This window comes from Arachis ipaensis, chromosome B04 (assembly GCF_000816755.2).
Source record: "Arachis ipaensis cultivar K30076 chromosome B04, Araip1.1, whole genome shotgun sequence".
In the NCBI taxonomy this organism is placed as follows: domain Eukaryota; kingdom Viridiplantae; phylum Streptophyta; class Magnoliopsida; order Fabales; family Fabaceae; genus Arachis; species Arachis ipaensis.
Genome location: NC_029788.2, coordinates 104,599,549 through 104,612,297, shown reverse-complemented (window position 1 = coordinate 104,612,297; position 12,749 = coordinate 104,599,549). Strand labels below are relative to the sequence as shown.

At 33.1% G+C, this 12,749-nt stretch overlaps 2 protein-coding genes and 1 long non-coding RNA gene across 3 annotated transcripts; all 3 read left to right on the top strand.

Moving 5' to 3' along the window:
• LOC107639680 (proteasome subunit alpha type-4) lies at window positions 4,622–7,499 on the top strand. The gene is made up of 2 exons (XM_016343237.2): window positions 4,622–4,816; window positions 6,541–7,499. Exon 2 carries the CDS (start codon window positions 6,547–6,549, stop codon window positions 7,297–7,299), a length of 753 nt encoding a protein of 250 aa, XP_016198723.1. The 5' UTR covers window positions 4,622–4,816; window positions 6,541–6,546; the 3' UTR covers window positions 7,300–7,499.
• LOC110271557 (protein FAR1-RELATED SEQUENCE 9-like) lies at window positions 11,390–12,256 on the top strand. Its single transcript, XM_021122530.1, has 2 exons — window positions 11,390–12,001; window positions 12,101–12,256. Exons 1-2 carry the CDS (start codon window positions 11,435–11,437, stop codon window positions 12,254–12,256), a joined length of 723 nt encoding a protein of 240 aa, XP_020978189.1. The 5' UTR covers window positions 11,390–11,434.
• Window positions 12,333–12,588, top strand: LOC110270737. The gene is made up of 2 exons (XR_002360373.1): window positions 12,333–12,388; window positions 12,511–12,588. It is a non-coding gene; the product is annotated as an uncharacterized LOC110270737 (long non-coding RNA).

Here is a 12,749-nt window from a genome sequence, read left to right as displayed (position 1 = left end):
AAATATGAATATTAAAAAAAATTCATATATAACAACAATACACAATATATAATTCGAGATTAAACTAATTTGTAAAATTATTTAATATAAAAAAACATAGTTAAGTTCTATAGTTGACGACAAGCATTGTGAAATTACCATATGTATTCAATCAAGTCCTCTTTAACTGTCTATGCTGCTACCTATTTTAAAGTTGGGTATTTCTTTGGATAAATTGATGGTATGGTGCAAAATCTTCCTGTCCTAACATTTTTTGGAGAATAGAAGTGTATGTAAGTAGTATATATAGAGTAATAAAATATTAATTTATTAATAATAACGGTAACATAGTAACAACTAGTTTTCAATGGTTAATTTTACAACAGTTAGTTTTGTAATGTGGTTAGTATTTCAAATTTTATAAATAGAGTAAAGTATCGTTTTTGTCTCCAACGTTTGGGGTAAATCCTATTTGTGTCCCTAACGTTTAAATCGTCCTATTTGTATCCCTAACGTTTGTAAAAGTGATTCAATGTTATCCTGCCGTCAATTACAATCATGAGCGCTTTAGTTTGAGTTTTAAAAATCTCTTCTTGAAGTTAGAATACAAATGTCTGGGATAAAATCGATGATCTACTCCAAAAAATAGCTCATCAAATGTTGAAACTAATTCCTACAACATTTACATAATTCACTTTTCTAGGGATATAATTAAATCTAAACACAAATAGTGGGTATAATATTAAAATCAAATACATCCAAGTGAGACCTAATTGAGAATGAATACATCAAGTGAGAATAATTGAAAAATATAATTTGATTTGTTAGTATAATTGATGATAGGATAACATTGAATCACTTTTATAAACGTTAAGGATACAAATAGGACGATTTAAACGTTAGGGACACAAATATGACTTATCCCAAACGTTGGGGACAAAAACGATACTTTACTCTTATAAATAAAAGTAAGCAACCCAACCAAAGAATATTTTATAAGGTGTAAAAATTAAATTTATTTTTTTATGTAAACAAATTTAATTAATTATAATTTAATTATTATTTTAATATATATTATATATTTTAATATATTTTTTTAATTAATTTGTCATGTGTCAAGATTCCATTAGATTGTAAGAGTTTCTCTGAAGAGGGATTCTTTTTCTTGGTCCGCATGAAGGAACTTAATACTTTCTCACTTCAATGCTTCAAAGTTCTTTTATGTTAGAGAAGAAACTCTACTTTTGTACTATTGGAGTTGCTCTCATAGGTCTGACCTGTGTCATATCTCTGACATAAGATATTTTGGAAATCAAGCAGATTTGTGTATGGTTAAGACTTTTGAGAATTGTTCCAAAAAAAAAACTAGCCACTGCCTTGTATACATCTGCTCCTATTATATCCCAATAATACTTGAAAACTTTTGCAGTAAAATTATCATCTTCTGGAGCGCTTTGAGTACAAACATTGAACGGAGCCCGCTTTGTTTCCTTCAAAGATACAAGTTTCGTCAGCCTCCGGTTCGTAGAAGCTGTAACCGAAGCGTTGAAAATCATCAAAAATATTTTCAGGATCCATCTGGTCAGCAACTCAAAAAATCTTTTAAAATAATTTTCAACCACTAGTGTAATACTCTCAGGGTCCGAAACTATTTTACCATTAGTTCTCGTTAATTTCCAGATTTTATTTTTCTGGTTTTTGGCCTGAAACTTTTGGTGAAAGAACTTTGTGTTTTTATCCCCTTCCTCGAGCCACTTGCATCTCGACTTCTCTTTCCAATAACTCTCCTTCTTATTGAACTCATCTTCTAATTTATTCTTCAAGTCAATCAATTCAACCCCTCCATGAATATTTTCATTTCTCAACTGTTCAATTCTTAAGGTTAAGTTTTCAATAGCGTTCTTTGAGTTAGCTCGAGTGTGTTGATGTTAATGAACTAGTCTGTGACGACATAATTTCAATTTTTTGGCCAGAGAGAACATAGAAGAGCCTTGAAATTCTATATCCCAAGCCTCCAAGATAATTTTTCTTACCTCTTCCACCCTACACCACCTCAGCTAACCTTTTAACCACTGTAGCATCATAGTTATTCCTCTAGACCTGTCCAGCCATGAATCGATCAAGTCATTCCTTAATTAAATCATCTCCAGTCCTTCTGTTAGATCATGTGTATCGTTGGCCTATCATTCCTAATTTCATAATATGATTGTCATCAATGAATATATTAAAATTGTCAATGAAAACAACTAAATAAATATTTTCTCCCTCCTCTTCTTGACTCCTAATAGCATTAAAATCACCAAAAATAAATGAAATTACCATTAAATTGCTAGAGCTAGATCGAAAGATCCTCAAACTGCCTCAAATGTGTCTGCTCATTGGTGCTTAGATACACAGTTACAAGCCTCTATACTAAATTCTTGTTTTCGTCCTTCACTTGAGTCAATATTAAAAACGAATTTTTATTCAATAATTCTTACCTTCACATAATCTTTCCATGCAAGAGCAATACCTCCTGATAAGCCTATTGGATCCACAATTGTGAAACTTGAATAGTCACATGATCTGAATTTTCGCTTAACATTTCGAGATTGATTTTTAGTTTCACAGAGAAAAATTACCTCGAGGGAGTGAGATTGGCATATCTCTTTAAGGTTGTGGACTGTTAGGGGTCTCTCCAAACTCCGACAGTTCCACATAAGGACTCCCATGGTGCTACGAGTGCCACTAAAAGGTTGGCACCCTCCACCTTCTTCAGTTTTTCTATTTTAGCAATATCCATACTCCGATCGACCAACTCCATCTCTATATCCTCCTTTGCCCTTCTCTTCATTTCACTCCGCTGCTCTAACCCTTCTTGTCCCATTCTAGCCATTTGTTTCACTCTTTTAAACTTGCCATTGTATTCACGGTTGGACATCTTATTATAGTTTATTTCAATCAGAATATCTCTTGAATTTGTTTCAGCTGAATTACTATTTTGATACTGTAGCAATTTCTACTTTTCATTTGCAGCCACTACCTTTCTATATCTCCATACATTCTCCTTTTCACCTTCATTATCTCTTTCAACTATTATTTTCTCCCTCATATTATCCATGCCTTTATCATTGAAATTTAGACTTGAAAATCCATCAATGAGACAGTCTGGTAGTGATTTTTTGCACCTAAAAGGTTGGGAGTTATGGAACCCTCTTTCTCCTTTTGTTTTCTCATTCTCCTTCAGCTTCACCTTTATTCCGACTTGGTCCGCTCTTACTCATTCACCTATTTTGTCTTCTTGCAGCCGATCTTTCTTTATGTCTTCCAACATCCGATTACAATTTTTGTGATCATAGCTTATCTTAGTACAATAGGCACATACTGTCCCTAATCTCTCATATCTCAGCACTACTACAATTGGATCCTTATCAAGGCCAACCACCCTCAATGAGTCTTTAACTAGTCGAGTACTATCGATTTCCACCATGCTTAGTAATTCTTGTTTCTCTACCCTTGATATCAAAGAAACCTACATCAACCACTCTCCAATTTCTTTTTCCAATTTTCTCACCACTTCCAATGTTTTTAATGATTCTGGAATTTCCCAAAACTGGATCCATATCAACACTGTGATAATCAGTTGCTCCTCTATTTTCACTCCCTCTTTTCACCTTTGAACATGCAAGGCATAATTCTTGAATAGTCATTAGGATCCCTTTTTAATTCTCATCGCATCCCATTCTTTCTAAAAAAAAACTGATACTAGTTGTGTCCAATCTTAATGACCCAGAACTCTTTCAACCTCTCCCAAATTGCTCTCAATGCTCCCTCCATTGTCCCTATAGAATATAATTTATCAGTGAATAATTTGCCTACCAAACTATTAATGCAACTGTTGATACCTTCCCTTATATCCTCCTCCTCCAATTGTATAAGATTATCATTCTGGTCCTCACTCGTACATCCCCTTATATCCGCCATGCACCAAATGAAGAAAATATGTGGGAGAGATTAAGAGAGAAAATGTGATTTATATAAAATTTTGTAGAGTTTGACGTTGACCTTGACGGCACAGGAACTCTGTTAAGTTTAAAACCCTAGCAGAGCATGTTAACCTAGATGGCACATCTAATATATTTTGATTATTTATTTTGTATTTCAATATATATTTTACATTAGTGATAGATTTTTATGTATATCTAATATAGTTGATTATTTATTTTGTATTATAATTTGGTTAGACAAACTACTAAAAAAATATATGAAAATATATAGTTGATAAAATAAGAATTTAATTTTGATGCACTGTCAGAATAAAGTAATTTGACTCGTGTATCTAATTACGTAATGTCACATTAGTGAAAATAACTACCTTTCACATTGATCGCGTGAATGGTCACAAAAAAAAAAACGAATGTAATTGCACGATTGTGTAAAATGCTTTACACTATCAATGTATTAAAATTAAACTTGATAAAATAATTCAAAAGATACGAGTGACAAATAATGAAATAAATTTTCAAATGTTTTAAAAATTTGATAAAATATAAAAAAATATTATTTTTTAATAAATAATAAATAAATTTTGTATTTAACAAATAAGTTTCTGTTTGACTTGAATTTTTATTTTTAGTACCATCTTGGTCTCTTATCTTAATTTAATTATTCGGCTGAACCTGAATGAACCGATTAAATATCTATACTTCTGAACCAGTGGCTGGATTTCTGGTTCGAGCCTGAGAATTTTGCTAATTGCGAAACACACGCAGAGAAGAGAACCCTAACCCCTCAAGCAGAAGTCACAGATCACAGAGGAGAAGAGAGAACACTCAATTGGACCCTCTTTGTCGCTCAGGTACGCAAAACTACCAAACCAGCTAGGCTTTCTCTCTCACTACCTGATTTGTTTGTGTAGTTTCAATTGCTTTTTTTTTTTTTTTTTTAAATTCTTTTAACATGTAATGGTTGTGAAGGTTGGTTGAACTCGTATGACTTCGTGCTAGTTTGGTTTGTGGTGGTGAGTGCTAATTTGTAGTTTGGTAAGTCAAAATTGGGGGAAAAGTTCGAAATTTTCTTTCGATTTTCTTCAACAATACTCAGAAAATGGGTTGCGGTGAGTAAAGTGTGTAAAACTTAGATGTGGGGTCTCAGTTAGCATTATGGAAGTTTTTTGTGCTTCGAGTTTAGAATGCGGTTTTGGTACTTGAAATTAGAATTTCGAGGTTTTCAGGAAGAGATTGGATAATTGAGTTGTTAAATGCGGATGGTGATTTATTGCTTTTGGAATTAGTTTGCTCTAATTGTGTGTCCTGTGGTTAATTTGGGTCTCTGATTCAGTTAACCGGATGTTTCTAGTGATCTGCTCTCTAGTTTTTTGTGCACTAGGTAGCCTTTTGTTGGTTCTGAATCTCTTTGCATAGGTTGTTTGAGATGCAATAAGCCCAGAATTGATATCAGGCCGTGCTTCGGTTGAGATTATAGAATGCCACTTTCGCTGCCCTTTTAATGATAATAGCTATATCTTTGTTGGAAACACTGTGAATTAGTGTCATTTCTTGGAGTTTCTAAGATAATAATTGTATATTACTTCTAATCTTCCCCTGGAGGGTTTATTTTGTCGAACTATATATATATTATATATTGTTGACTTGGCTTTTGTGTAAGTCACGTGATTTTCAAAATTTGATGCTGGTGTTGTAACCTTGTGTTATGATGTTACAACTATGTTTTGTTCTGTTGAGTTGATTAATTATCTCTCGGATAACTAGTATAGAAGTAGAGTTGTGTTATTCTGCGGTCATATGACTAGAATGACTCCTTGTTTATTTGTATGACTCAAAGTTCTAAATTCCATCTTAGTTGTGTTTTTGTGTTTAGACTAGGGACTTCATAAGGAGGAAACTGTGTCTTTGCTGATGTTACTTACATTCAAGTTTCCCTCTGTGTAAATAACCCAATAATGGTTCACAACCAATAACATCCTCACCATCTAGAGGAACCCTATCAACCAATCTTTCCTCTAGTTGGAAGTCTTTCCAGGGGGACCACCACGGCTCCCCTCTTCTCGAGAATTCATACATCCCCCATTACTTTAGTTAAGTGCACGCCATTGTCCAGGGAATGCCATCTTCCCTGTTTCCTTATTTTTGTGGTCTACTGCCAAATATTATTCGCTTAGGGGTTGTTTGCAAATTGGGATTTTAGAGGGGATGGAAAGGTAGGATTTGTAATGTAAAAGTTCAAAACTTAATACTAGAAGTCTTTCATTTCCTTCTCTTGACCTCCAAAATCACAACTCAAACAACCCCGTAGTTTACAAAACTAAATTACTGTGAAGACTTCGAGAAAGGAAATCTTGTACACAATTTTGTCTTGATTGAATAATCATACGAAATGGTCTTGTAAATTGTTTCAAATCAATTCTTGATATTTAGAAGCCACTTCAGGTGGTTATTTTTCTCTTCTACATTAATGCCTTATTGTGAATTTTCCTTGGTTCCTTTCATTTGTTTCTTTTATTTAAGACATACTTTATTCATTCAACTCTCTTTATATCTTGGCTTTGAACATAATACATAGATCAATATGTCTCGAAGATATGATAGCCGTACAACAATCTTCTCCCCTGAGGGACGTTTGTACCAAGTGGAGTATGCAATGGAGGCCATCGGGAATGCTGGTACTGCAATAGGGGTCCTATCAAAAGACGGGGTTGTTTTGGTTGGTGAAAAGAAGGTCACATCCAAGTTGCTGCAAACTTCAACTTCCACCGAGAAAATGTACAAGATTGATGATCATGTTGCATGCGCTGTGGCCGGAATTATGTCCGATGCCAACATTCTCATCAATACTGCTAGAGTCCAAGCACAACGCTACACATATGCTTACCAAGAGCCAATGCCCGTCGAGCAGTTGGTTCAGTCTCTCTGTGACACTAAGCAAGGTTACACACAATTCGGTGGTCTTCGTCCATTTGGGGTCTCGTTCCTTTTTGCCGGGTGGGACAAAAACTTTGGCTTTCAGCTTTACATGAGTGACCCTAGTGGGAACTACGGTGGTTGGAAAGCTGCAGCTATCGGTGCAAACAACCAGGCGGCACAGTCAATACTAAAACAGGACTACAAGGAGGATATCACAAGGGAAGAAGCAGTTCAACTTGCATTGAAGGTGCTAAGCAAAACTATGGACAGCACAAGTCTAACTTCAGAAAAGCTTGAACTCGCAGAGGTTTTCCTCGCGCCCTCTGGAAAGGTCAAGTACCAAGTTTGCTCCCCCGAGACACTGACAAAGCTGTTGGTGAAGTTTGGCGTCACCCAACCTGCAACTGACACTGCTTAGCTTGTTGTTCGATGTTTGGTGCAGTTTGATTATTACTATGCAGTGCATTTATTCCTTTTGGAATAGACTACAGACAGTGTGTCCCAAGTTTACTTAAAACTGTAAGTTATAAAATGTTTCATCTTGGTGATGCTGTTGGCTTTGTATACATTTATGTGCTCTTTATAGACGTTTCATCTGTGATTGTTTAGCGTCCATTATTGTGGACTGGTTCTTCCAATTTATAGTTTCTAACCCGGGGCCTGAAATTAGTAGTTGATAGAAATACGTTTTTCAAAACAGAAGTAAAAATAATATGATTGGTAAGGAGTTGCAAATTAAAGAAAACAAGAAAAAGTACTTTGCATATTTTAAAGGGTTTTTCTATTGTAATTTTTAAGAGGATTTAGTTGTGACTTAATTATTAATTAACTTGTTTACTCAACAATTTTTTGTGAAAAGATTAAAATAAGGGAAAATTATTCTAAAGGACCGTTAGGAAGATTTAATTATTAAAAAGGACCTTTAATACTAAAATTATTTAATCTTTCTAACAATTTTTTAGAATAATTTTTTTAAAATTAATTAACTAATTAATCTCAAGTGAATATTCATACATAAAATTTATAAGTTAATTAGTTAATTAATTTAAATTAATTAGGCTAAAAATTTCTCTATTTCGAAATGTATCGAAACACTGTATAATAAAAAAAAGTGGTATGCTATATTTCTAGGATTGAATTTCATATTCGAATAAACCTCGTAATCGTAAGAAAGTAGGCTTTTTAACGACGGGTCTAGCAAACGAAAAATTTAGATAGGATCCAACCAATGGATCAATGAGATCTCCCCCTTTCAAAATCGGACATGAAAGTTTCCTTTCATCCGGCTTAAATAATTAAGTCCAAAATGAAGAATAATGAATTTTTGCGTTCAAATTCTATAAAATGGAGAATCAAATAATCTAAAAAATTTTACTCTTTACTCAAGTTATCACTAAAGAAAAACCCAAAAATTTTTCATTGTTGATGAACTCCTTTTCTCAATTATCGCAGAAAAGAGGTATAAAATTTTTGAGTAGTCTACCCTCCTCAAATGGAGAATCTCCTTCATTTTTAATTGAAATTAAAAGAGTATCCCTAAATAGATTTGCTTGTCTATCTTATGTATTATCTCATATGATCTTTTAGGGCGAGACTTAACCTCGATGGTTATGCCATGATGTCCTTATTATATCAGCCTATATGCGATAGATAAACTTCGAAAACCATGATACTTTTGCTGATTTGAACACAAATTTCGTTCTTTAGAAAAGAAATGGAATAATGAAATTATAGTAAATTCACACAAAAGGTCTTTTTTTACGAGGTAAAGCTTATATTTCTTTGTTACTAAACCATAGATCTATTCCACTTTTCAATTAAATGGAAAATATTCCCTATACCCAAAATTCTGAGTTTCATGTTGCTCACTTCCAGATACACGTCAGATCTGAGACATCCCAAATCAATTGATTGGAATGACAGTTTATTGTTCAAAATGTGTACAATAAAAATTTTAATCAAATCACACATCGCAGTAAATTAGACCTTCTAATTCTTTAAGAGGTTTATCCAAAAGATTCGCGATATAACTAGGAAGACGTTTCAAATACCACACATGGGTTATTGGGCATGCGAGTTTTATATAGCCCATTTGATACGTATCCGAGAATCAACAAATTCTACCCCCACATTATTCGCAAAATTTTTTGTTGTCTTTTTTTTTCCTCTCTGATCACTCGATAATTTCCACAAACACAAATTCCACTTTTTATAGGTCCAAAAATTCTTTCGCAAAATAATCCATCTTTTTCAAGCTTATTAGTTTTGTAATGAAAAGTATAGGGCTTTGTTACCTTCCCAACTATCTATATAGAGTTGAGAATCAAACATCATATATTAAATTATAGTCACTTGAATTTGAATGAAATATATATATATATATATATATATATATATAAATTTAAAGTTGATATGGTATAATGTAATACTAGGTCTGAGTATTTTTTTTAATTTTGCCACAGTAATATTTGTAAAGAATAAAATAGTGTTTTGGGATTTAGATTTTTATCTTAGTACATGTTTAACTTGTGTATATTTTTTCTTGAAAAGAATCATGTGAGCAAATTATTAACTTTATAGAAACAAATTTTAAATTATTAACAATTTATTAAAAGTAATTTAAACTTTAACATTAATCATAACAAAATTTGTGCCAATGAGTAATAGTTCAAATGGCATAGACTCTTCATACTCAATTAAGAGGTTGCGGGTTTGAGCCTCCTATCTTTCCAAATTTTTAGCCAATGAGTTATAGCTCAAATGGCATAGTCTCCCCATACTCAATTAAGAGGTTGGGGTTTGAGTCTCCTATCTTTGATAAAAAAAAATCATAACAAAATTTGACCTATATAATATTAGTAAGGTATATGACTAAAAAGATGTTTAGAACTAAATTTTATATTTCTTCTCATTTATTTTTCTAGTCTATTTGTTAAAAAAATTTATGTTGCTGGTAGAAAGGATACGGGACAATAGAAAATAAACCATGAGATTACATTGTTGTAATTCGTCAATTTTATAAGTTACATTCTGAAGATGATGAATGTTATATAGAGGAGGAGGAAAATGAATACCGCAATGATAAAACTACTGATGGTAAGGAGGCAGCTGTTTTGAGTGCAAATGATTTTTTGAATCAACAATTTGTAAGTTATGAAGAAGCTTACGAATATGTTATGTAAGGTATGCCAAGTGTGTGGGGTTTGGAGTTCGAAAGGGGGATGCAGCTGCTGATAGTACTGGTATGTTCGACGTAAATTCTTGTGCAACAGAGTAGGTGTGAGAGAGAAGAAATGCTATGCAACTACTAGTAAGATAAGAAAGCAAAAGCCTGAGATCAGAACAAATTGTAATGCAATGTTGTCAATTTATCTTGACAAGAGTTGTTCAATGTGAAAAGTCAGAAGAGGATCATAACCATCCTTTGATACCTCTTAAATTAGTTCACCAAATTTCAAATCATCGTACAATGACAGATGCAGACAAGCCACAAGTGGATAGTATGCATAGACATGGCCTCCCACCTTCGAAGATCATGGGTCTTATTGCTGGACAAGCCGGTGGTTATGAATTTGTTGGTTTTACAAAAAAAGATTTGGATAACTATATTGAAAGAAATCTACGTTCAAAGATCATTGAAGGAGATGTAAATGCAACTCTTAATTATTTGCATGGAAAAGCAGAGGATGAACCTATGATGATTGTGAGACATAGTTTAACAGATGACGATAAATTGGAGCATTTATTCTGGGCGGATGATTTAAGTCGATTTGACTATCAATATTTTGGTGATGTTCTAGCATTTGATTCTACCTACAGAAAAAATAAGTATAATAGGCCGCTAGTTATCTTTTCAGGCACAAACCATCATCGCCAAACTTGTATTTTTGGCTTCGGTTTGCTAGCAGATGAACAAACAAAATCATACAAGTGGTTACTAGATAACTTTTCAGAGGCGATGATGAATAAGCATCCGAGTCTTGTCATAACAGATGGTGATAATGCCATGAAGAGTGCAATTGAAAATTTTTTTCCAAATGCTACCCATAGATTGTGTGCTTGGCATTTGTATAAAAATGCAGTATCGCATATTAAGGACCCATAATTTCGTGAGGAATTTAAGAAATGCTTGTATGCCAAATTTGAATGTGATGAATTTGAAGAGTATTGGCATAACATAGTTGAAAGGTTTAATCTTGTGGGAAACGACTGGGTAGAGAAACAATATAGAAGGAAAGAACAGTGGGCTACTGCTTATTTCTGCTTATTTGAGTAGCAAGTTCTGCGCTGGATTTAGAACTACATCCAGATGTGAAGGCATAAATTCTTTCATTAAAGCTTTGTTGACTCAGGGATAGTATACTTGCATTGGTGCAAAACTTAGAACGTGCTTTAAGGGACTACAGAAATAATGAGATTGTTGCTGAATTCAAAACAATAAATGGAGAACATGTGCCCACAACAGGTTTACATTCTCTTGAGCGTCATGATGTATCAAGTATGGAAGACCTGATCATGAGTACATTGTTTTATATGATCAAGATACTCAGAAAATGGTGTGTCAATGTCAAAGATGGGATAGTTATGGCATTCCATGTTCTCATATGTTTTGTGTGATGAAACGGGAACAGATCAAGGAATTGCCAGAAACTCTTATATTGAAAAGATGGACTAAAAACGTTAAAAAAATTGACGATGATCAAGGTAACATAAACGGAAAAGAGGACGAAGAAAGGAGCATTCTGATGCGGATAGGTGCATTATCAGTTGGTAGTTCTCGTATGATATACTTAGGAGGCAGAAAATTATCTCATTTTCGCTACACAATGAATGAAATTTGTAGAGTGACAAAAGACTTGGAAGCAAAATTAGAGCAGACTATTTCACCGGAAAAAGGCAAGAAAGTTGGTGATCCTTCTGTTGCAAAATCCAAAGGTGCACCAAAAGTCCGAAAAGATGAAAATAAAAGACGACAATGTTCTAATTGCAATCAAACTGGTCACACAAAAAGAAAATATATAGAAACAACTGCTGAAAAAGATGTTCAACATAATGATAGAATGTTCAACGAAGATGAATTTGAAGATGGTGTTGAATCTGTTAGTATTCTAAATGATCAGGTACCATGAGAATTTATTATTACTTACTAGACTAAACAACTAATGTCACGGTATTTTGAGTTAATATGTAAGTTTTAACTTTGTTTTTTATATGAACAGACTCCAATAGCTTCTTCTGTGGAGGTAAATGTTAAAAATATACACTTTTGGAGTCAGAAAAAGAATCCACAATTGTCTCAAGAAGATATAAGTAAAGTCTATAATTCTGGTATGCATATTTTTCAATTTAGTATATTTCCAATTCAATCATTCTGAAATTATACTATTATGGACTATGTCTTTGGAAGGTTCAAGTTCTACATTTTTTGGAGTAGATAACAACCATACTTCTGCTAGCTATGAAACTTCCTTATATTGTCCCATTCCAGTCATAGATAGTTGCTACAGGTAATTAAGATTTATTGTCATTTATCTATCTTATGTTTAGTTTTCAAATAATATTTTCCCATGAATTTATATCTTTTGGAATTTAATAGCATGCGAATGATTTGATTTTTTTATTTTGACAGGCCATGCAGAATACACCACAGTCAAATAAGGAGTGATTTTTGAGATTAATATCATGTAATAGATAGCTTTGTACCATGGAAAAAGTATTTTTGGGACTAAAGACATCGATATTAATGAAATACAAATATGTTTTGTGAATATTAGCTGAAGAAACTTTTTATTTAGAGACATTGATAAAAGAAAATAATGCAAGTCTATATCTGTAACTAACTGTTCGTGAATATTATTAAATTAATTC

Excerpts from the sequence above, each read along its gene's own strand:
- LOC107639680 (XM_016343237.2), top strand. The coding sequence starts at position 6,547 with ATGTCTCGAAGATATGATAGCCGTACAACAATCTTCTCCCCTGAGGGA.
- LOC110271557 (XM_021122530.1), top strand. The coding sequence starts at position 11,435 with ATGGTGTGTCAATGTCAAAGATGGGATAGTTATGGCATTCCATGTTCT. Across the intron at positions 12,002-12,100 it reads TTAGTATTCTAAATGATCAG|ACTCCAATAGCTTCTTCTGT; the intron begins GTACCATGAGAA and ends TTATATGAACAG.